The sequence below is a fragment of the Fringilla coelebs genome (assembly GCF_963513975.1).
Source record: "Fringilla coelebs genome assembly, chromosome: 22".
NCBI classification, from domain to species: Eukaryota; Metazoa; Chordata; class Aves; order Passeriformes; family Fringillidae; genus Fringilla; species Fringilla coelebs.
This window is the reverse complement of record NC_140048.1, coordinates 3,129,403-3,154,087: the sequence shown is the minus strand read 5'-3', so window position 1 is coordinate 3,154,087 and position 24,685 is coordinate 3,129,403. Positions and strand designations below refer to the sequence as shown.

At 54.4% G+C, this 24,685-nt stretch overlaps 3 protein-coding genes across 3 annotated transcripts; all 3 read right to left on the bottom strand.

The window, feature by feature from the left end:
• Window positions 1-1,811: 1,811 nt before the first annotated feature.
• On the bottom strand, window positions 1,812-3,350 carry LOC311162146 (chymotrypsin-C-like; the record flags this gene model as incomplete). The annotated part of the gene is made up of 8 exons (XM_084220332.1): window positions 1,812-1,829; window positions 1,925-2,077; window positions 2,237-2,382; window positions 2,466-2,602; window positions 2,721-2,846; window positions 2,929-3,026; window positions 3,104-3,195; window positions 3,311-3,350. The coding sequence occupies 8 exons, from the start codon at window positions 3,348-3,350 to the stop codon at window positions 1,812-1,814; spliced, it is 810 nt and encodes a 269-aa protein (XP_084076458.1).
• A 14,395-nt stretch (window positions 3,351-17,745) lies between these two features.
• Window positions 17,746-19,282, bottom strand: LOC311162177 (chymotrypsin-C-like; the record flags this gene model as incomplete). Its single annotated transcript, XM_084220384.1, has 8 exons — window positions 17,746-17,763; window positions 17,859-18,011; window positions 18,171-18,316; window positions 18,400-18,536; window positions 18,653-18,778; window positions 18,861-18,958; window positions 19,036-19,127; window positions 19,243-19,282. 8 exons carry the CDS (start codon window positions 19,280-19,282, stop codon window positions 17,746-17,748), a joined length of 810 nt encoding a protein of 269 aa, XP_084076510.1.
• Window positions 19,283-20,882: 1,600 nt separating this feature from the next.
• EFHD2 (EF-hand domain family member D2) lies at window positions 20,883-24,678 on the bottom strand (the record flags this gene model as incomplete). Its single annotated transcript, XM_084220033.1, has 4 exons — window positions 20,883-21,017; window positions 21,156-21,290; window positions 21,422-21,569; window positions 24,482-24,678. 4 exons carry the CDS (start codon window positions 24,676-24,678, stop codon window positions 20,883-20,885), a joined length of 615 nt encoding a protein of 204 aa, XP_084076159.1.
• Window positions 24,679-24,685: the final 7 nt, after the last annotated feature.

The window sequence follows — 24,685 nt, the reverse complement described above, 5'->3', positions numbered from 1 at the left end:
CCGAAGTTGTTAAGCCCGACAGGAAGAACAATAAGTGGGTAGTCCCATCCGCATTTGAGATGTGGGTTTGCCAGCGATCTGGAGTGAGTCCTTGTGTGTTCCTTGCCAAATACAATTACTCTAACGACTTTTGTGTCCAAGTTCTGATTGTTCCTAGGGTCCTGTACCACTCAGACGAAGAGGCGTATCACCTTTTAGAAGAACCCAGCCGGTTCCACAAAAGAGAAATAATGACAGGTATAACTATCGCAATGCTGCTTGGCCTAGGAGCAGCTGGAACGGGTGTCTCAGCCCTAGCAACCCAGCACCAAGGACTGTCCCAGCTGCAAATGACCATCGACAAGGATCTGCAAAGGATCGAGAAATTCATTTCCTTTCTAGAGAAGTCGGTCTCCTCACTCTCAGAAGTGGTCTTGCAGAACAGGCGAGGACTGGATCTTCTGTTCATGCAAAAAGGAGGCCTGTGTGCCACCTTGAAAGAGGAATGCTGCTTCTACGTGGACCACACGGGAGTCGTTAGAGACTCCATGGCAGAACTCTGAAACAGACTGGCTCAGAGACAGAGAGACAGGAAAGCCCAACAGGGTTGGTTTGAGTCCTGGCTCAATCAATCACCATGGCTAACCACCCTAATTTCTACCCTAATAGGTCCATTGGCAATGCTACTTCTAGCTATTACCTTCAGACCATGCCTGCTGAACAAGCTAGTCTCATTCGTTCAGCCCCGCCTAGAATGGGCCCACATCCTGTTTATAGGCCGGTGACAAATGCTGTGAAGAAAACTTGCCTGGCAAAAACTTACTCAGGTTTCCCAAACCCCTTTCCATTGTCAAATCACAACCTTATACCTCATTTCAGTGCCTATGTATATGACTACCTCATTCATTTGTAAAAAAGGGGGGGGGAGATGTAGTAGTTAGGGTCAGGTGGCGCGGAAGATCTCGCAATGTGACGGAAAGCCAGGAATTCCTTTCCCCCTAATCCTCTAAGATAAGAGATCACCCAAGGAATGTAACTCTCCTAGCCCCAGTAACTTTCCACTAACCCCAGTAAATTTCCACTCCACACTAGCCATAGAAGGTAATGTAAGACCCCTGGTGACGTAGCATAGACCCCCAAACCTATATAACCTCACGAGATGAGACAATAAAGGCCTTTGACTGTCCATCACAGTGATGCCAGCATCTGTCTTTGGCCCAAGTGACCCTAGAGAGTGTGGGTCGCCGTGCTGTTCCTCAGAACCAGGTCGCCTTGCCTTGTAACAGAAGGCAACAGGCTCCGTCTCCAAGAGAGCTCCTGCAGGCACCCCCGATCCCTCCCAAACCAGTCAGACTCTCTCTGGGTTGGCTCCCCAAGGCCAACCCAATTCCCTCAAGACCCCCATTTGAAAGTCAGCCCTCATTTGGACAGTGCCAGTGAGGTCCCCTAAAGCTCCCCCTGGGAGCTACCAAGTGTTCCAGATCATCCCCAAGGGCCAGCAGGGTTCCCTGGAGCTCCCCTGAACAACCTGGACAAACTTCAGCCCCTCTCTCATCAAATGAATTGCCTAAAGCTCCTTGCCTCAGTCATGGCTTGAGAATTGGAAGTGTCTTGTAGGATGTGCGCGAAAGACTTCATAGAGTCCAGCCCAGCCCCACTGCCCAAGGGACACCTTCCCCAGCACACAAGCAGAACCTTGGCATCAGCAGACCCAGGGCTGGATGTGTGTCCCCAGCTCCACCACATCCCCTTCCCCAAAGAAACAGTGAGACCAGCTCAGCGTTTTTTGCTTTTATCTTGTTCAACAATGGTATCTCCACAATGCCGCGTCCTCAGTTCGTGCTCATTTTCTGCCAAAGAGAGACAGGGGGGTCATGGTAAGACCCTCAATGGGCAAGAACAGCCCCTGTGGGGTGGGGGGACGGGCAGGGGAAAGGACACCCACCTCATTGATCCAGTCGATGTAGGCAGACACCCGGGTGAAGACTGTCGGCTTCTTTTTCATATTGCAGCTGAGGCCGGAGCCGAAGCTGACGATGCCGTCGACCTCCCAGATCCCATCATCGCGCTGGCAGTTCAGGGGGCCCCCAGAATCGCCCTGTGCGGAGAGACAGTGTGGGCCATTGGTCCTGGGCACCCTGCCAACACTCCCCTCATCCCTCCTGGCCATCTGCCACCATGGTTCCATCCCCTCTCCTCCCAATGCCCACGGTTCCACACCATTGGGGCACCCACCATGCGCAGTGCCCACACTCACATTGCATCCAGAGACGACGCCATCGCCGCCGGCGCACACCATGGTCTCGAGCACGAGGCTGCCCCACCAGTCCCACTTGGAGCAGGTCTCGTAGTCCACCACGGGCAGCAGAGCCTGCTGCAGGATGGTGGCCAGGGGCCCGTTGGCTGCAATGAGAGCCAAAGCTTGTACCTCACACCCTCTGCCTGCATCCCCTTCCTGGGGACCCTCCTGGGGACCCTCTGCTTACTCCGGATGCGTCCCCAGCCGGTGACATAGCAGGGGTAGTTGTTGGGCAGGATCTTGCCAGCAGCCGGCAGGCAGGCGGCACGGATGGTGTCAGTCTCCTGCACCTCCTCTGCCAGCTTGACCAGGGCAATGTCGTTGCTGCAAGGAGACACGAACCATGGTCCCTGGCCGTGAGAACAGAGTCCCTGTCCATAGGGACAAAGGTCCATGGCCACACACCACCCACAACCCAGCCCTAATGCATCCCATTCCCTACATGATGAGGTAGGAATCCCAGTCCTCATGGACGATTGTCTTCTCCACACCCACGGCCACAGAACCAGGCTCATCATCCTCTGACAGGTCCTGCTTGCCCAGCACCACACGGTAGGTCATGGAAGAGCTGCCAGGGAGACAGGGGGTGTCAGTCCCCTCAGGTATCTCATCCTGCTTGTACAGATGCCCCCCAGCACCCCAACACCCACCTGATGCAGTGGGCAGCTGTCAGCACCCACTGAGGGGCAATGAGGGTCCCGCCACAAGTGTGGTGCCAGGACCCATAGCGGCTGTACTGCAGCGAGATCTGCAAGGGCAGAGGCACAGGGTCAGAGCAGGAATGTCCCCGTCCCTGTCCCCATGGCCATCCCTGTGCCCCCTCACCTGCCATGGCCAGCTGTGGGCTACAGCGTCTTCACCACCCACCACGCGGGCGCCCAGCTGTGGTGGCACGGCCGGCTGACCGCATCCGTAGGCTGTGTGACACCCGGCAAAGGGACATCAGAGGCTGCCTGTGCCCGTGCCCAGGGCCAGGGCAGGCCCCACGCTGCTGTCCCCCTGCCCTGACCCTTCCCCATCCCCTGCACCTACCGTAGCCCAGCAGCACGACGAGACAGACGGCTCCCAGCATGGTTGTGCAGAGCAAAGGTGCCATGGTGGGGCTGTTCACCCCTCTTATAGTGTCTGGACTGCTGGGGACCTTGGAGTGGCCCTGCCTGCTGCTGACACGTGGGGACTGTCCCACGCTTTGGCACAGAGGCTTCTCAGCCCCATTGCCTGTTCTTATCGCACTCACCGTCCTGCCTGGGAATGGCCACATCTGCTCCTTGTGTGCTGGCACCATGCTGGGGCATGGTGGGGACACCTGGCCCTGCTGTGGGAAGGGACAGGGTCCCAGCTGGGGCACAGGGTCACTCCTCCCTGGGGCAGCCCCCCACCCATGATGCTGTCAGGGAGGTGCTGGGCAGCCCTGCTGCCCCCCAGTGCTGAGCAGTGACTCTCCCAGGATACTGGCCCCAGCTGTCAGATCCCAAATGCGGGAGGTGGGACTCCAGATGGGTCTTCATAATGCAGTTTATTCCACCCAAGAAGTTACAGCAGTCCAGGGTCATTGACAACAGTGCCTGTGCCTACAGCTGTCAGCTCCAGCTTGTGGCAGGCCTGGAGACCCTTTAATTTCAATTACAATCAATTTTATACTTTTTTTTCTGTCCATCTTAAAAGAGTAGAACCAATCTATACCTTTACTTTTGGCTATAGCCTATCATAACTACTATAATTACCATATTCATGTTACGATTCTCCAATCCCTAAAAGTTAGTGTGTTACAGTTTAAGCAAGAAGTTATTTTTCAGTTTTCTTTCAGTGGAAAATTCTGAGACCTTTTTTCTACTTGCAACATTGGCACATTTGTTTGCCTGGCTATCTTTCTGTTTGGCAAAAACATCTTCTTGTTTGAGGTGGATTTATCCTTTTCTCTAAGTCATAAAACCTCTTTCCATCTTGATATAACCTTTGCCTTCTTAGTTGTCCAGCAAAACTGGCTCAGCAATTGTCAATTTACACATCTCTTAGTCTTCTATATCAAAACTTGCTTTCCTTTCTATTCCTTCTTCAGATTCTGCATTCAAAAATCTTTCTGCCAAGCATACATATCTGTGAGAATTTCTTGTCAAACTTTCATCCTTCCTAACACCCAGCCCCTTAGTGCCCCAGGGATAAGGTGCTCCCTTTCCTGAAATGCTCATCACTGGGTGTCTCTGAGTCCCTGTCAGTGCTTGTTCACCTTGTGTACCATGTCTGGGTGCTGCTTCCTGGCTGCTGCCTGGGCTGTGGCATCATTGTGGGTGCTGGTGGTACATTCTGTGCTCAGGAAAGCCTGGGGGTGAGTGGCTGTGCCATGTATGACTGCCAAGTGCATGTGTGAGGATCTGGGGGGCTTTTGCTTTGCTTTACGTTGTCATTTTAGATTGCTGTGTTTATGGTTTGAAGCTGTAGAAGTTTATTTTGGGGGTTCTTCTTGTATCTTTGTATCTTTGGCTGGTGGTGGGTGCCCCAGAGCAGTGATGGAGGCCAATGCCCACATGTGGCTGGAGAAGAGCACCTGGACAGGTGCCTATTTCTGCCAGAGGGAGCCAGGGCCAGCCAAGCACTGCAAGAGGGTCCAGCAGGAGCCGGGATGTGGCTGGAATGGCCTTGCCTCTGTCCAAGGTTTTCCAAGAACTCAGTGGCACATGTGTCCCCTTCCCCACGGCCCTGCAGTGTGAGATTCTGGGTTGCCCTGTTTTGTGTTGGCTACTTCTGCACAGAACACCTGGGTGTACAGGTGGTGCTGGGGCTGATCCCATCTCCCCTGGACCTGTTTTCCTTTAGGAAAGGTGACTCTGCACTCGTCTCCTTATTTATTTCCCCAGTTCTCTTGCCAATGGAGCCTTGCGACTGGGCTGTCCCACGAGCTGGGTGTGCTGGTGCTTGAGTTTGGGCAGAGATGGCTCCATCTTGTTCTTTTCCTTCTTCCATGATGTGGACTGCAGTGGCTTGTCCCTTCCTGGGACATCCTGAGTGGAGGTGAGAGCAGAGCAGGAGCACTGCAGTGGCACAGCTGTGGTGTTGGGGTGTGTGGTGGAGCTGGAGGAGAGTGGGAGCTCAGGGAGAGATGGGGAAATGCTCTTTTGGGCTTCCTCCATGGGCCCCACTGCTCTTCTCCCTCCTCCTTGTGTTTCAGTGCTGGATGTCTGTCTTGGTTTGAAAAGACAGATGTCTGTTGAGGAAGGCAGGAGTCTCCCCTGAAATGGGAAATATAAACCCCCTCCCTCAGAATTGTTATAACTTTGAAATTAAAAGGCTCTCCAGCAAAGATATGGGAATAGGAATAACAGTTCTTTATTAGGAAAACTAAAAAAAACCCCAAAAAACCAAATGTAATAGTTCAAACAAATAAACCATGGACAGAGTCAGAATAAGACCTGACACCCTGTTGGTCAGGCTGTTAGTAGCAGTCCCATTCAGTGGTGGCTGCAGCTCTTCTGCAGTGACAGATGTGGTTCTGTTGGATCAGTGATCCTGTAGAAGGGTGGAGTTTTCCTCTGAAGGTCCAGGGCTGGTGTAGATGGGCCTGCTCTTGCACTGGGAATCCAGTGGAAAGATAGCTGCTCCTCTGGGAATCCAGTGGGAAAAGGCTGTCCTGGTGTTCCAAATATCACATTCTATCCAGACAGGAATGCTTGGCTCCTCCCTCTGGGCAGAGTTTCTCACAATGGGATGATGGAATTTTATCAGCCATGTGGTGAGACTCACGGGCCCATTACCAGAAGACATCTCCGCAGAGGGAGGATTGGTCATGGTAGAGATAAAGAAAACTGCCAATTTAACAGAAGATAACTGCTCCACAGATAGGAATAGAATACACACACCCATTTCCAACCTAAGGCATTACTCACTCTTTATTCTATTACTATTTGCATCATACCCAAATAAATAAACTCTACACAATGAAACCTTACACACAGCTCTCACTTAAGACTAGGTTTCCCTGTGGTACACAACGGCTTTCTCCATCTCTCTGCATTACCCACCAAGTGTAACCAGGTCCTTGAGCAAAAACAACCCCACTGATGGGCTTGCCTTTGCCTGAGGTGGGATTAACCCAAACAGTCTTTCCTAAAATACCTTTCATATGTACCACAGGGACTTTATCTCCATCCACTGTGTGCAAGGGTTCAGACGGGGCAGGACCAGCTCAATTGAGGGACCCTTGGGTATTGACCATCCAGGTGGCTTTTGCTAAGTCCATTTCTCAATTTCTAAAGGCTTCCCCTACAACTGTAGCAGCCACAGGGCTTGCAAGGCCTCCCTGGTGGTCAGTTGCCTAAGATAAGAAATGCCTAGTGATGATGACTGGACCAAGAAACCCCTCTTCTGCCTTTGGACCCTCGTTATCTCTCTGTAAGACCACAGGTCATATTCACCTCAATCCTTACTATTGGACTGTTTCCCAAAACCCACTGTCATGGTTTGAGCCTGGCTCAATGCCAGTGCCCCCATGAAAAGACCTTCTCCCTGGTGTCTGCTGTGAGATGTGATCAGAAATAGAGCAAAGCAAGCTCCAGCTTAGGAATAAAAGGGGGAAAACTTTATTAATCTACAACTATACATAAAGAGAAACACGCAGAATTTGGAGTGAAAACCTTACATGTCACATTCCTCCTCCCCCCTACCAAATTTCCCATACATCCACCTTTCAGATCATCAACTCTCGATCCATCACCACCCTTCAGATAATCAATTCTCAGTTCATCAAGGAGAGAGGAGTCTCTCTTGCACCATGGGCTTCCCCAGGAAACACAGCTGAAACCTCTTGTGTTCTCATGTCACACGTGGTGCCGCCCTGAGATCATGTGCCAGCGTGACATCTTCCTTCCATGCCCAGTGCTCTCACCACTGCACATGGACCAGAGCTGCTTCTAGGGTTTTTCCTTTTCAAGGGTGCCTTGCCCAGTTCCACAAAGAAAAAGTACACTCCCTCACCTTTGGGACACCTGTCCCCCCCAGATTTCACCCCCTGGGGCCGAGGGGTCTCGAGAACAGAGATCCTCTTCTTCTTCACGGTGGGCACCACTACCACCCTCCTCACCCGTTGTCTCTGTTCACGCACTCCTTCACATCACATCACTGCACTCTCTTGGCTCCTAGCCATTGCCTCCCCCATAAATTCAGTCTCTGTGTCACAGGAAAAGTGGTTCTGTCCATGGTTGTACAAGAACAGTCCAGCCAAAGGCCACTCCATCAGCTCCTCTCACCTAAGATTATTCTCAACTTCTCTCGTGGCCCATTTCCTCCTATTTCATCTCTATCTCTCTTCTCATTCGACTCCAGGAGGAATCAGCATTTGTAAGGTTCCCATCATCCATAAAAGGGTTCAAAGTCTCAGGCTCGGCCTGTGCAGAGCTCCCATGGCTGCCCTGCCGGCACCTTCTCCCCGCACTCCCCCTTCTCCTTCCTGGCCGTGCTATCAAATCTCGAGGTGGCACAGCACAGACACCAGCCCTGTCTCTCTCTCCCCTCCGGGGGGGCTGTCCGATCCGATGTCTCTCAGGGTTCCTCCACCCTTCCATCCTGCAGGGCCTTCTCCTCCCTTCTCTGTCCAGGTCCTGGCCTACCTCACCCAGGCCTCGTGGCTTCCCCTCCCCGCCCAGCTCAGAGCCGGGCAGGGCAGGTCCGAGCTCTTTCACCAAGAGAGTTTACCCCTGGGAGTTCTCAGCTTTTAACCCCCCTGTGTTCTCAGAGATGTATCCATATCCTCAGTGGCCACAGCAGGTGCCAATATTCAAATCTGAGCACCTACTGGTTTGACCACAGCATCCCAAAAAACCTACTTCCTCTCAAACCACGACACCCTCATACCCTATATAAACCCCTACTTCTGTCCTGTATGGCAGAAGAGCTGTCACCGTCACCCTTAGCAGAATCTGCCAATAAAGCTTATTATTAAAATCTGTGGAACTTCATACAACTCTTCTCCTCTCTCATCCCTGCATCTGCTGAGGCACTTGGCAAGCAAAGAGCTGAAATTGCTAAAGAGCTGAATTCGCCGCAGAGCTGATCTCACTCAAAGAGCTGAGGTGCTGGCTAAGATTGGCTGTGGCTGGGAGCCTGCCTGAGGCACCTGGACAGGCTGTACTTAGCGCTACTCCTCTATCTGGGACACTGACGGCTGCTGGGGTTGGACAGACCCTGAAAACCCCGAGCTGTTATAGCCAAATGCCTTCAGGGTAGTCTGAAGCTGTCCGTGGTACCGTTCAACTTTCCTGACAGCTGGTGCATGATAAGGGATATGATATATCTATTCAATACCATGTTCTCTGGCCCAGGCATTTATAAGGCCATTCTTGAAATGGGTTCTGTTGTCTGACTCAATTCTCTCAGGGGTTCCATGTCTCTACAGGACTTGTTTTTCCAGGCCCAGGATGGTGTTCCGGGCAGTAGCATGAGACACAGGGTAGGTTTCCAACCATCCCGTGGTGGCTTCCACCATGGTCAGCACGTAATGCTTTCCTTGGCGTGTCTGGGGCAGTGTGATGTAGTCGATCTGCCAGGCCTCCCCATACCTGTATTTGGACCATCGCCCACCATACCACAGGGGCTTCACTCGCTGGGCCTGCTTGATGGCAGCACATGTCTCACAGTCATGGATAACCTGAGAAATACTGTCTTTGGTTAAATCCTCCCCTCGGTCTCGTGCCCACTTATAGGTGGCATCTCTGCCTTGATGACCTGAGGCATCATGGGCCCATCGAGCTAAGGAACAACTCCCCCTTATGTTGCCAATATAAATCCATCTTTGACACCTCTATTTTTGCAACTTGATTTACCTGCTCATTGTTTTGGTGTTCTTCATTAGCCTGACTCTTGGGGACATGGGCATCTACATGGTGGACTTTCACAGGTTGCTACTCTACCTGAGTGACGACATCTTTCCCCTTATCAACAGCCCAGTATGGTTTTCCTCTACATTGCCACTTGGCCTTTCTCCACCTTTCCAGCCAGCCCCACAGAGCATTGGCCACCATCTACATATCAGTATAAAGGTAGAGCTTTGGTTACTTCTCTCTTTCAGCAATATGCAGGGCCAGCTGAACAGGTTTGAGTTCAGCAAGTTGACTTGATCCACCTTCTCCTTCAGCAGCTTGCACAACCTGTCGTGTGGGGCTGCTTTCCACTTCTGGTTCATCCTTACAATGCGACAGGGACCGTCAGTGAAAAGAGTGTAGCGTGTTTCCTCTGCTGGTAGATGGTTGTACGGTGGAGCTTCTTCGGCACGTGTCACTTGCTCTTGTTCCTCTTCCTCAGTGAGACCAAAGTTCTCACCTTCCGGCCAGTTTGTAATTATCTCTAAAATCCCTGGGCAATTCAGGTTTCCAACATGGGTGTACTTTGTCATGAGGGCAATCCATTTGCTCCATGAGGTGTCGGTGGTGTGGTGAGTAGTGGGAACCTTTCCTTTAAACATCTGCCCCAGCACCAGTAGTCAGGGTGCCAGGAGGAGTTGTGCTTCAGTGCCAATCACCTCTGAGGCAGCTTGAACTCCTTCATAGGCAACCAAGATTTCCTTCACTCTTGGGGTGCAGTTGGCTTTGGGCCCTCTGTAACTTCAGCTCCAGAATCCCAGTGGTTGGCCTTGAGTCTCCCCAGGCACAAGCTGCCAAAGGCTCCAGGACAGACCATGGCTCCTGGCTTCAGAGTAGAGCACGTTCTTCACCTCTGGTCCTGTCCTGACTGAGGCAAGGGCTACCACTTGAGCAATCTCCTGCTTGATTTGGGCAAAGGCTTGTTGCTGCTCAGGGCCCCAGTGGAAAGTATTCTTCTTATGGGTGACCAGGTAGAGACTGTACTCGGGAATGTGCATTCTCCAAAAAACTATGGCACCCAGGAAAACTTGTGTTTCCTTCTTGCTGGTTGGGAGACATTGCGGTAATTTTGTTGATGACCTCAGTGAGAATCTGATGTCGTCCACATTGCAACTGGGAGCACCCAGGAGCTGGATCTCTCGGGCAGGTCTTTTGACTGCTCTTCTTGATAGCGAAGTCAGCTTCTAGCAGAATCTGGATGATTTTCTTTCCTTTCTCAAATACTTCTACTGCCATGCTCCCCCACACAATAATATCATCAATGTATTGCAGATGTTCTGGAGCCTCACCCTTTTCCAGTGCAGCCTGGATCAGTCCATGGCAGATGGTGGGGCTGTGCTTCCACCCCTGGGGCAGTCAGTTCCAGGTGTACTGCACGCCCCTCCAGGTGAAAGCAAACTGAGGCCTGCATTCTGCTGCCAGAGGAATGGAGATAAATGCATTGGCAATGTCAACAGTGGCATACCATTTTGCTGCCTTGGACTCCAGCTCGTACTGGAGTTCCAGCATGTCTGACGTAGCAGCGCTCAGCAGTGAGTCACTTCATTCAAGGCACGATAGCTCACAGTCAGTCTCCATTCTCTGTCAGACTTGTGCACAGGCCAGATGGGACTGTTAAAGGGTGAAGGGTTTTGGTGACCACCCCTTGGCTCTCCAGCTCATGGATCATTTTTTGGATGGGAATCACGGCATCTTGATTCGTCCAATACTGCCAGCGGTGCACCATCGAGGTGGCAATTGGCACTTGTTGCTCTTACACCTTCAGGAGTCCTACTGCAGATGTGTTTTCTGATAGTCCAGGCAAAGTGTTCAACTGCTTCATGTTCTCTGCCTCTACGGCAGCTATGCCAAAAGCCCATCTGAGTCCTTTTGGGTCTTTGTAATAGCTTTTCTGGAGGAAGTCTATGCCCAGAACACACGGGGCCTCTGGGCCAGTCACAATAGGATGTTTCTGCCACTCTTTCCCAGTCAGGCTCACCTCGGCTTCCAAGAGGGTCAATTGCTGTGATCTCCCTGTCACTCCAGCGATGGAAGCAGGTTCCACCCCCACACGTCCCAATGGTATCAGGGTACACTGCGCACCAGTATCAACTAAGGTGTTGCACGTCCCAGCTAGATGGTGACAGTGGGGGGATGACAGTCCCCCTTTTCCGGGGCTCCGCAGAATCCCAGCTACCAGTGGAGGCACAGCGCGGAACTAAAGGGCAGCAGCAGCATGGGACTGGGTGGCACTGGGTTACTTTATTTGATGGTAAACTCCCCGAGTCTTGGGGTCCCAGGCAATGAACTGAGGGCAAACAACAGTTTATAAAGGGGGGGCAGGTCTCAAGGGAGGATACAATGTAAGAACTGTGGGTGGAACACAAGGCAGGGAATATAAGGGAGGAAAACTGCTTGGGACAGGAGGGGTTAACAACTGGATGGGGGGGAAGCATTTGGAACTTGGTAGGGAAGTAGCTAAGTAACAGACAGATAAGTGGACACCTGGCTCAATTAAATAACAAAGGCAGGTCTGTGTCACTCTAAAATCAGGGGGATAAAAAACCCAAAAGAACTACCAAACCACAAATCAAACAATTAATTTGCCAATTAAAAACACACTGCAACACTAAGGCATCATATTTTTGTGGTTTTGATGTCCTAGGCCATTGGATCCACTCTGTCCAGAAGATCTGGTTTTCCCGTGCCTCTCCCTAGCTAGAGGCAGGGCTCCTCTAACCCTGGTTATTATTTCTTTCCTGGGCATACATGGTAGAGGTACCTTCAAGGGGATCTGGCAGATCATACTCAGCAGCTCGGTCATGAGAGGTAGAGGCTGCCTTCACTTTACTGGATTTCCCTCAGTTAGTGTTTCCCTCCTTGAGTTGATCCACCGGTGCTGCCAGGACACAAGTGGGTTTTCCATCCCACCTTCCCATGTCTTCCCCATGGTCACACAGAAAGAACCATAGGTCAGCCTGTGGTATGTACCCTCTCTCTCTAACTGGGGAACGTTGGGCTCTGACTTTGGGGCCTGTGACTCCCACGGGTGCTGCATTGATCTTCCTCACCTCCTCCCTCATCTCCCTCATCTCCTCTTTGAACTCCTTAATTGCAGCAGAGACATGAGCCTGCATCAGGCCATTAATCACACTCATAATTTCTAAGCTTGTTTGCAACAGACCCCACTGTCTCTCGGTTGGTATCAGCATTAATCATTGCAATGAAGGTGGTGTATTGAGATGGCCTTAGATTTGCCAGACTCCACAGCATTTGCCTTGAGCACCTGACCTGGTCAGGGTCATTATCATGCTGTCCATCCCTCCAGAAGAGTACCTCCAATACTGCCACTTCTCTCAGCTGGTGGATCCCTTCCTCAAGAGTCTTCCAGCGCATTCTGTGGTGGTGGTCCTGCATTCTCTCCCTGTGGACCAACCTCTCTTTGGCACTCATTAAAAGTCACTCCCAAAGGGAAAGGGATATTCTCAGTTCAGTGGAAGAAAGAACAGAGACAATTTCTCCCAGGCTGAGCCTGGGAATCTTAGATGAAAGAATTAAAACGATTATTATCTCTCTTTCTGTAACCATTGTTCATAGTTATGATTCTCCACAGTGTGCTATTCATAGTCACCAATAATGTGAGATGTTTCTACTTTGAGACCAATCAGGTCTCAGCTTAGCGAGTGAGACTATAAAGCTCGAAACTTCTTGCTAATAAAGGAATTACTTTTTAATAATTCCTTTATTCAGTCTTCTGACCCACCTGAAGACTGGAATCTGTCTTTCTGTCCCTGACTTAACAGTGTCAGACTCCCTTACAAAAACCTGATTCAACCTGAGTCCTGGGTCAAAGGTCCCCGATTCCTTGCCCCACCACCATCCAGTTGCACTCCTGTACCCATAAGGTCCCAGACCTGGAGTAACCAGGTTGTACAAGCTTCACGTCCCCGTCGTACAATGACTTTGTGGAGATTACAGAGACTTTCGTATGTCAGGGATTCGGCAATGATTGCAACCTCTGGCTCCCCTCTGGGTTGTGAGGGCCCTCCTTTCTTATCCTTGTCTGTGTGCTCTGATTTCATCTTAGGTCTCCTTGTTTCCACAGGGGTGAGTGCTGCTGGCTGTGATTGCCTTTGCAGTTCAGCTGGAACCTGGACGGTTGTAACATCTGTGGGTTCCACTGCTGCACCATCAGACTCTCCCTCTTTGAGGCAGGGGGAGGGTTTGTCACCAGCTCTGGAAATGTACTCCTTCAGCATCTGGCCCATCTCTTTCACCAGACCCCCCACCCAATCTGGGTGGTTCATTTCTGAGATGGGCTGTGGGGCAGGGTCAGGCTATGGGGCAGCAGCATCCCTTGTCTCTGGGGTAGGTGTCAGTGTGGTTATCCAGGTTAATTTTCCCTTATCTCTGAATGCTAAATAGAACAGGCCTATCAGTAACACCAACCACTGTATGGTATCATTAGCATTTAGAATGGACCTGAACCCTTTGAAAACTGGTGGGGCAGTCCCAAAGAGCTGGTTAAAGGGTTGGGAGAAAATTTCTCCTGGTGTCATTTCATCACAGTAGATACCACTATTAAAGTAACCCCAAAAACCCCAGTCAGTGTGTGGTAGCTCTGAATCCATGTGCCTGCCATCCAGAGAAACGTAAAGATCCATGAATTCCTCACCTTATTAACCCATAAAACAAATTGGAAAACAGTCACAGTAGCCGTAGTTATAGGACCCATGTTTAGATAAGGGGCTTAAAATGGGAGAAGTACAGCCATGATCATGTGCCATCCAAACCAGAGAAAGCTGGACCACATGGTGATACTAAATGGGGTTTCTATACTAGTACACAAAAATTAGATTATTCAAGAACTGTTATTCCCTTTGTTCACCCTTTTTCTCTCTATGCCCTCGAGCCACACATTGGGTGCCAAAAATCTGTCATAGTTTGAAAAGACAGGTGTCTGTTTAAGAAAGGTAGGCAGAGCTCTCCTTGAAATGGAAAATATAAGCCCCCTTCCTCAGAATTGTTATAGTTTTGAAATTAAAAGGCTCTCCAGCAAAGATATGGGAATAGGAATAATAGATCTTTACTAGGAAAGCTAAAAAAAAAACCAAATGTAATAGTACAAACAAACTATGGACAGAGTCAGAAATACGGCCTGACACCCTGTGGGTCAGGGTGGTGCCAGCAGTCCCATTCCATGGTGGCTGCAGCCCTCCTGCAGTGCCAGCTGTGGTTCTGTTGAAGCAGTGATCCTGTAGAAGGATGTAGGTCCAGTGGTGATGTAGATGGGCCTGCTCTTGCACTGGGAATCCAGTGGAAAGATAGCTGCTCCTCTGGGAATCCAGTGGGAAAAGGCTGCCCTGGTGTTCCAAATATCACATTCTATCCAGACAGGAATGCTTGGCTTCTCCCCCTGGGCAGAGCTTCTCACAATGGGATGATGGAATTTTATCAGCCATGTGGTGAGACTCACTGGCCCATTACCAGAAGACATCTCCGCAGAGGGAGGATTGGTCATGGTAGAGATAAAGAAAACTGCCAATTTAACAGAAGATAACTGCTCCACAGATAGGAATAGAATACACACACTCATTTCCAACCTAAGACAATGCTCCTAAGGGGAGCCCAGGATGTGGGCACCATGTGTCAGGGCAGTGCTTCCCTATGTTCTGGGCCATCAGTATCAGGATGCTGATCAGTGTAAGGGTTCTTTGTTCATGTGTCCCTGGGTGTCCCGAGTTCTCATTCTCAGGAGCAGGTAAAGATCACTTCTAACATGTTAATTTTATGAAAGTGATTGTATGAGTATTTATATTTCAAGAGTGAAGTAAAAGTAATGAACTTCATTGTTCCAGATTGCAAGGCAAGATGTATTCTATTGCCATCTGCATGGCAGTTGTCTGATGTCAAGTGGCCAATGCTCCTTATCTCTCTTCCTAAGTGATCAGAATCAAGGTCCCTCAGCAGGGAACATCTGCTGATAAGAGGCTATTGAATGTCACCACATGTCTGATAAGAACTATAGCATCCCATTGTGAGATGCTCCACCCAGAGGGAGGAGCCAAGCATTCCTACCCAGATATAATCTGGAGATTCTGACACACCAGCACAGCTCCTCTCCACTGGACTCCCCAGAGGAATAGCAGCTGCTTCTATTTCCACTGATCTGGAAGAAGACACCCCTTTCCTACAGGACTCCCCTGCTCCAACAGAACCACGCCTGACACTCCAGGAGGACTGTAGCTCCATTTCCAACCAGACTGCTACCAACACCCTGACCCACAGGGTGTCAGGTTGAGTTCTGACTCTGACAGTGTTGTTCTAGTGTACTGCACTTTGTATTTTATAATTTTATTTTTTCCTTCCCTGTTAAAGAACTGTTATTTCATGCTCCCATATTTTTTGCCTGAGAGCCCCTTATTTAAAATTCATAGAAATTCGGAGGGGTGGGGAGGGTTTGCATCCTCCATTTCAGGGGAGGCTCCTGTCTCCTTTAGCAGGCAACTGTCTTTCCAAACCAAGACTTTCATAAAGTTTTGTTGTATTCTTTCAAACTTCCCCTTATTCGGCTATATTGTTAAATACGTAATAATGGACGCATCCTATAGAGTGTACATAAGATGTTAGATATTTAATAAAAATAAAGCTTATAACATATTTAGGTTAACCTGTAGATTTACTGTGTCAGTTATAAATTGTATGAGCAAAATACAATAATTGACAATTAACATGTAAGTGTAAGACATATTTGTTAAACTCTATGCAGCCATAGAGATTAAAAGTAGTTGAGGCTGAAGTCAGTTGGTTTGTTCAGCTGGAGGAGGCTGAGGTCAGACCTCTCTGGAGGCTGCAGCTCCTCCCAAGGGGCAGCTCTGATCTCTGCTCCCTGTGACCAGGGACAGGACCCAAGGGAATGGCTGGAGCTGTGGCCAAGGACAGACTGGATGTTAGAAAAAGGTTCTTCACCCAGAGGGATCACAACTCTTCACCACCTCCTGGGCAGGGGACACTGGTTAGTGGGGGGACACACACTGTGGGGGGGGTGCCCATGCCTGGCTGGGTGGGGCAGGGCTGATGCCCCAGCAGAGAGGCTTGTGGGTCTCTGGGGCCTTCTCTGGGACTCCTCCATCCACCAAAGCCCCTCTGAGGATGGGACACAATGCACAAGTACACGCACAACAGGCTGTGACACCAGGGTCCTGCACTCCCAGCCAAACAACTGTCCCCATGGCACATGTGGGTACACAAAGAGGGGACAGGGGCACCCCACATTGCCCAGCTTCCCATGGACAGCCTGGAGCTCTCCATCCAAGCCAGCAGATCCTGCTGCCAATCCCACACCAGTGTCCCAAGCACCTGGCTCCATCCTGCTGTGCAGAGTAGCCACCTCCACACATCTGACTGGCAGGCCTTTAATCGCCTTTGGGGTGATCCCTACCGTTCCTTTGCCATAGCACATTTCCTGTCCATCCAAACCATTTCCCACCCTGCCTCCCTCTTCACCTGCTAAAGCTTTGGTCAGGCTGACAAGTGCCAGGGGGTCCCTGGAGAGTCCCCAAGTGGCTCACACGGTGCCAGGGCTGATGCCAGTGCTCTTGGGCCCCAGTGCAGGTGCCAGTGTTGCTCTCTGGGCTGGTGACGGTGCCGCTCAAGGGTCCAGTGGCACCGTGTCTCCCAAACAAGGCACCATCCACCAGGTCCCCCACCCAGCCTGAGCTGCTGCCATCAATCCCTGCTCGCTGTCCTCCTCCTCCTCACCCTGTGAGGATCCCGGCTGGGCCCCTGCAGCCACGATGGGGTGATGGTGTGATGGATGGCTCTGCTTGGGGGCTGAGGATGTGACACCCACCCCCACTTCCTGGACAGCTCCTTCATACCTGCTCCCACCAACACGCTGCTTTCTTCCTGGAACACTTCCCTGTCTCCTCCAGGGCAGCCTGGGCTCTTCCTGGGAACCCCACAGCCGGGGGTTCTGACAGCTGCCCACCACCTACCTTATTCCTCCAGCCACCACAGAAGGAGATCCATGGTAAGATGCTCTGCTCTTGGGCACATCACAGATCCTGCTGTTGGAGCTGGCAGTGCCATACATCTGCCACAGGCTCCGTCTCCAAGAGAGCTCCTGCAGGCACCCCTGACCCCTCCCAAACCAGTCAGACTCTCTCTGGGCTGGCTCCCCAAGGCCAACCCAGTTCCCTCTAGAGCCCCATTTGAAAGTCAGCCCTCATCTGGACAGTGCCAATGAGGTCCCCTAAAGCTCCCCCTGGGAGCTACCAAGTGTTCCAGATCATCCCCAAGGGCCAGCTGGGTTCCCTGGAGCTCCCCTGAATAACCTGGACAAACTCCAGCCTCTCTCTCATCAAACTAATTGCCTAAAGCCCCTTGCCTCAGTCATGGCTTGAGAACTGGAAGTGTCTTGAAGGATGTGCCCGACAGCCTTTGCAGAGTCCAGCCCAGCCCCACTGCCCAAGGGACACCTTCCCCAGCACACAAGCAGGACCTTGGCATCAGCAGACCCAGGGCTGGATGTGTGTCCCCAGCTCCACCACATCCCCTTCCCCAAAGAAACAGTGAGACCAGCTCAGCGTTTTTTGCTTTTATCTTGTTCAACAATGGTATCTCCACAATGCCGCGTCCTCAGTTCGTGCTCATTTTCTGCCAAAGAGAGACAGGGGGGTCATGGTAAGACCCTCAATGGGCAAGAACAGCCCCTGTGGGGTGGGGGGACGGGCAGGGGAAGGGGCACCAACCTCATTGATCCAGTCGATGTAGGCAGACACCCGGGTGAAGACTGTGGGCTTCCTTTTCATATTGCAGCTCCAGCCAGAGCCGAAGCTGACGATGCCATCGACCTCCCAGATCCCATCATCGCGCTGGCAGTTCAGGGGGCCCCCAGAATCGCCCTGTGCGGAGAGACAGTGTGGGCCATTGGTCCTGGGCACCCTGCCAACACTCCCCTCATCCCTCCTGGCCATCTGCCACCATGGTTCCATCCCCTCTCCTCCCAATGCCCACGGTTCCACACCATTGGGGCACCCACCATGCGCAGTGCCCACACTCACATTGCATCCAGAGACGACGCCGTCGCCGCCGGCGCACACCATGGTCTCGAGCACGAGGCTGCCCCACCAGTTCCACTTGGAGCAGGTCTCGTAGTCCACCACGGGCAGCAGAGCCTGCTGCAGGATGGTGGCCAGGGGCCCGTTGGCTGCAATGAGAGTGAAAGCTTGTACCTCACACCCTCTGCCTGCATCCCCTTCCTGGGGACCCTCCCAGGGACCCTCTGCTTACTCCTGATGCGTCCCCAGCCGGTGACATAGCAGGGGTAGTTGTTGGGCAGGATCTTGCCAGCAGCCGGCAGGCAGGCGGCACGGATGGTGTCAGTCTCCTGCACCTCCTCTGCCAGCTTGACCAGGGCAATGTCATTGCTGCAAGGAGACACGAACCATGGTCCCTGGCCGTGAGAACAGAGTCCCTGGCCATAGGGACAAAGGTCCATGGCCACACCACCCACAATCCAGCCCTTATGCATCCCATTCCCTACACGATGAGCTCGGAGTCCCAATCCTCATGGACGATTGTCTTCTCCACACCCACGGCCACAGAACCAGGCTCATCATCCTCTGACAGGTCCTGCATGCCCAGCACCACACGGTAGGTCATGGAAGAGCTGCCAGAGAGACAGGGGGTGTCAGTCCCCTCAGGTATCTCATCCTGCTTGTACAGATGCCCCCCAGCACCCCAACACCCACCTGATGCAGTGGGCAGCTGTCAGCACCCACTGAGGGGCAATGAGGGTCCCGCCACAAGTGTGGTGCCAGGACCCATAGCGGCTGTACTGCAGCGAGATCTGCAAGGGCAGAGGCACAGGGTCAGAGCAGGAATGTCCCCATCCCTGTCCCCATGGCCATCCCTGTGCCCCCTCACCTGCCATGGCCAGCTGTGGGCTACAGCGTCTTCACCACCCACCACGCGGGCGCCCAGCTGTGGTGGCACGGCCGGCTGACCGCATCCGTAGGCTGTGTGACACCCGGCAAAGGGACATCAGAGGCTGCCTGTGCCCGTGCCCAGGGCCAGGGCAGGCCCCACGCTCCTGTCCCCCTGCCCTGACCCTTCCCCATCCCCTGCACCTACCGTAGCCCAGCAGCACGACGAGACAGGCGGCTCCCAGCATGGTTGTGCGGAGTGAAGGAGCTGTGGTGGGGCTGCTCACCCCTCTTATGGTGTCTGGACTGCTGGGGACCTTGGAGTGGCCCTGCCTGCTGCTGACACGTGGGGACTGTCCCACACTTTGGCACAGAGGCTTCTCAGCCCCATGGCCTGTTCTTATCGCACTCACCGTCCTGCCTGGGAATGGCCACATCTGCCCCTCGTGTGCTGGCACCACGCTGGGACCTGGTGGGGACACCTGGCCCTGCTCTGGGAAGGGACAGGGTCCCTCCTGGGGCACAGGGTCACTCCTCCCTGGGGCAGCCCCCCACCCATGACGCTGTCAGTGAGGTGCTGAGCAGCCCTGCTGCCCCCCAGTGCTGAGCAGTGACTTCCCCAGGACACTGCCCCCTCACCCCACCACCCCCTAGGCACAAGGTCTCCTTATCTCACTCTTGATATGGTCAAGAGCAGCCAAAACCCCACTGGTGCCATATGGTGGGAAGGGCACAGGTATCAGCAGTGCTGCCAATGGCCTTCAGCACACATCCCCCACCTGGATCAGGCCCCTACTGCTTCCCAAACCATTGTGCCATACAGATGGGACAATGAGCCACAGCTCCTCCCTGTTCAGTGCCACCATCTCCAGCGGCAACTGCATGCCCATGGTCACACTCCACTTCCCAGATTCCTTCCCCCTACCCAAGCCCCGCCACAGACATGCCCATCCCACAACTGCACCCAGCAACCTGCACTTAAGAAATATAATATTTATTTGGGATTAAATTAAAAAAAAAAGCATAACACACCCCCTATACCACCACTTGGGGGACACCGTGGGACAGATGTGGGTTTTTACAGCCACCCACAAACACAAGAGCCTCAGTGACCAACGGCAACCACTTGTGGCCACCACACTCATCCTGCCAGGCTGAGTACAACATAAAAAAACATAATACAGCCCCATGAGCCAGCAGCTGCCTTTCTGTACGTCTTTGACCAAAATAAAGAGAGACACAGCTCCTGAGGGGCTCCATTTCAGCCGGATGGGCACACACCCCCAGCACCACACACACACACACACATACACACACACACACACACACAGAGCCCCTCTACCAGCACCTGGCCTATGCCATGGCTTTTGTCACTGGTGTCAGACAGAGCAATACCAACAGACACTGGGTCAGCATGGCCACCAAAACATCCACCATGGCCACCTGCACAAGCCCCCATCCTGCAAAGCTCCCAATGCACTCCCAGCATAAACCAGTCTGGGCACAGGTGTCCCAGGGACAGACATTCTGGACATAGCTCCCCGGGGACTCAGCAGCAGCAACCCCCAGTGCAGCTGCAGGCAGAGAACAGGGTGCTGTTCAGGGTGGGGGGCACGCTGGGGAGGTGGGGGGCACGAACAACACCTACAGACACCACAGCAAGAGGGGAGGGGGGAGCCGGGGCTGACCGGGCCCTGCCGGCAAGGCGGGCGCCGCGCCGAGCCCGCGCGGGGATCCTGCCGGCAGCCCGGGTGGCACACGGCTCGGGCATCGCTCCCGGCACGGCTGGCACCTGGCACAGGCAGAACTGCCACTCTGGGCACCGCTGACCAGTCCTGCCTGGCCCTGTCACTGCGTGAAGGTGGACTGCAGCTCCTTGAAGGCTGCCTTCCTCTGCTTCAGCTCCTCTGCCTGCTTCTTCTTCTCCTCCTGCTCTGCTTTGATCTCCTCCTCAAACCTGCTGGCTTCGTTGATGGCTTGTGCCTGTGGATGGAAATGCTCAGCTGTGACCTCCCCCAAGCTCTCCTGCCCGCCCCAACATCTCCACCTCCTGCCTACCCGGCACCAAAGTGCCCTGGTGCATTGCCATCTTGCAATGGGACCTCCTGAGCCCTGCCTCACCTTGGCCTCAAAGAAGTTCTTGGCGCCTTTCACCCCCTCTGTGGAGACATCGATCTCAGAGAGCCGGGCCAGGGCGTGCAGCCCGCTGTCCTCCTGCAGCTCCCCCGCTGCTGCCTTCCGGAAAATCAGCAGGAACTGTGAGGGGAGATGGTAGCATTGGCTCCTTGAAGACCTCAAAGCCACCACAGCCACTGCCCACCTTCTCACCAGCCTGAACAGTGGCTGGGGACATCTCCCTGCCAGTGTGGAGCCTCCTATCCCCTCACCTCTCGAAAACTAAGCTTGCTGTCCAGGTCTTCATCCACCTCCTTGATCATGTTCTTCAGTCCCAGGTGTGTCTGTGGAGCCCCCAGCTTCTCCATCATCAGCTTCAGCTCCATCAGGTCAATGAAGCCGTCTTTCCCTGCGTCGTACCTGCAGGATGGCAGCACAATCCTGACACATCACCAGGGGGTGCAGAGCCCACACAGCCCCCCACACTGACCTGTGCGCTCTCACACTGGCTGGGAAACAAAGAGGGCTGAGCAGGCACTTGGGCACTGATGGTCTCTGGCAGCTCTCCAGACCACAGGGAGCTGCCTCTGAACCGCTAACAACCCCCTGGAGCATTATCCAGGATCGTGCCTGTTTCCGTGTGGCACTTGGCAGGAGAACCTGCCAGGATGCTGCCAAGCCTGCTGCCAGCTCCCTGTGCCAGGAGCCTGAGCACATGCTCCCCTTGGCTGCAGCATGGGATAGCGAGCCATGAGGCTAAGCTCACTGGGCACTGCTCCCCAAGTCAGTGAGCTCTGCTCACTGATGCTACCTACAGACCTGTCAGGAATGCCCCTCCTCAGACTCCTGCCTGTGGCCATGCCACAGTCCCCTCCAGCTTCCCCGCAGCCGCCCTGCTGTTCTCTCCCCTGCCCCCTGCCTGCCCACCGTGGGCTGCGCCAGCAGCGTGCTGGTGTGGCACAGCAGGATCTCCACGGGGAGCCAGCACAGAGCCACGCTTTGTACAGTTCCACACATTGTAGGTGGAACTGCACCCGTTGTGACAAGGCTTTTTTTTGGTATCTTGTCACTGCAGCAGCCACGCAGAGCCCCGGCTCCCCATGCTGCAGGTCCGTGACTCATCTGTACCTCCCCTGCTGCTGTCGGCTCCGTCCGTGTCTCCAGCAGCACTTTCCTGATCTGCCAGGGACCCCAAAATGGGGCTGGTCCTGCTCATCCCTGCCTACTGCTGCCACCACCCTCAGAGTGGGGCTATGGGTACAGATCCCACATGATTTTTGCCTCCAGCACCCCACTTGGAGCATAGGATCATAGAATCATGGAATGGTTTGGGTTTGAATAGACTTTAAAGACCACCCCATTCCAACCCCCTGCCATGGGCAGGGACGCCTTCCCAGGTTGTTCTAAGCCCTGTTCAACTGGGCCTTGGACACTTCCATGGATAGGGCAGCCACAGCTTCTCTGGACAACCCGTGCCAGGGCCTCCCCACTCTCACGGGGATGAACTTCCTCCCAGTATCCAAACTAACCCTGCCCTCTGTCACTTTTGAAGACTTTCCTCCTTGTCCTATCACTCAATGCCCTTGTCCAAAGTCCTTCTCCATCCTGCATCCCACAGAGTTTCTCTGCAAGGGGTGAGTTGGCTGGCCTGACTCTGCCACTTCATCTCATGCATACCACCTCCCCAGATGCAGGGCGCTTCCTTTCTCTCAATCCCCTTCTCTGTTTTTTCGGGATACCAGCATCCTACACCTCCCAAAGGGCACCATCTCCTCTGTGGAGAGAATTCCCCACTTCACTTTGTCCTCTACAGCCGGATTGTCACATCCGAGGACAGCAGCAGCAGCGAGGACAGCGTGGCAGGGCTCTGCTCCAGAGCATCCTTCCCTTGGGAAAGCCCCAGCTCCCAAACCTCCCCAGTGGCTCGCAGCCCCGGCGCTGCTCCTTTCGCTGCGGCGAGACGCCGCAGCTGTCAGGGCAAACACGTCTGCTCCGACCGCCGCTGCCGCCTGCGCGGCGCCGACAGCCGCCCCGCCATCTGCGCCCGGAGCACCCGGCACGGCCACCGCCGCCTCCGGCACCGGCCACTGTCCCCCCGCGGGCCCCGAGCACGCCGTCCCCGCCGCAGGCTCACCTCCGCTGCAGGGCTCGGCTGGCGGCAAGCTGCGCGCCCGGCTCGCTGCCGTGTGCTGCCGGGGGGTGACAGCATCCCCAGGGCACACGGGGAGGCTCCGTGCGCCGCCAGGGCTGCTGGCAGGGTGTGCCTGCACCCTGCGCAGCCCCCCGGCCTCGTGTTACGGGGGTCACCGCCTCCAGCTCCCCAGTTCCTCCGCCTCCCCGCTCGGGTCCGAGCGAGACCACCCAGGAGGCCGATGCGGATCCTCGCCCCGGTGCCAGACGGGCCGAGGGGTACTGGCAGGTCGCAGCCATGCCTTCGCCTGTACTATATCTCCGCGCTTTCCCGGAGTCGCGCTGTCTCCACGCCTCCTGCACAAAGCACCCAGCGCGGGATCCATGGGGATGCTCCGGGCTGTCCCGTTTGCCCCCGGCTACTCCCGCGCATACCAGTGTGACCACGGTTGGAGTCACCCCGATTCCTGGCTCCCCCTGGAAATTTCCAGGGCTGGAGGCTCGCTGCCAAACCGCCCCCCCCGCCATTCCCAAGGGCCGGGGGCCGAGCTCGTGCTCCGAGTCACGCTCCGCCACGCGTGGTGGCACGCAGCGCGGCCAGGGATGCTGAGGACACGCCAGCCTGGCCTCTGCGGCCCCGGGAGCTGCAGGGATGTGGGATCCCTCGGTAATGCGGCAGAAGGAATGTGAAGGTCCCCGGTCCCCTCTTTCAGACCCCTTTCTCTGGCCTCAGCACCAGGGTACCCCCACATGGGGGACAGGAGGCTCCTTCTGCGAGAATTTCGGGATGCACAGGAACGCCTCCTGCAAGGACCTGGGGGAAGGTGTCCCAGGCACCAATCCTGGGAGGGGTTTTGGGAGGAGAGGGGTGTCCCTGGTATCTCTCCTGAGAGGGGCAGGACGGGCATCCCTCCTGCAAGGAACTGGAGGTGCCTTGGCATCCCTGCTGCACAGAGCTGAGGCGGGGGGAGTCTCCGCCAAGGAGCCGGGGGGATCCCTCCCGCAAGAGGCTGGGGTGCATGGGGGTCCCTCTCAAAAGGAATAGGGGGGTCCCGCCCGCAAGCACGGGGCGGGAGGCGCTGGGACATCCGCCCTGCCAGAAGCCGGGATGCCGGGGATGCAGGAACCGGGATGTCCTGGGCTCCCCGTCCCTCCCGGCGCTGCCATCCGGGGACCCCCCTCTCCCTGTGCCCCACACTCACTGTCGGAAGAGCCGTTCCATGTCGCGGAGCTGCCGCCGGGAGAACTCGCGGAACTCCCCGGCGGGGCTGAAGACGCGGCGGCCGCTGCCCCCGGGCGAGCCCTCGCCCACCGCCCGGCCCGCGGGGCTGCCCGGCGCCGGCCCCGGCCGCGGCCCCCGGCCCCGCCGCCCCTCCGGCTCCTCCGCCGCCGCCGCCATGGTGCGG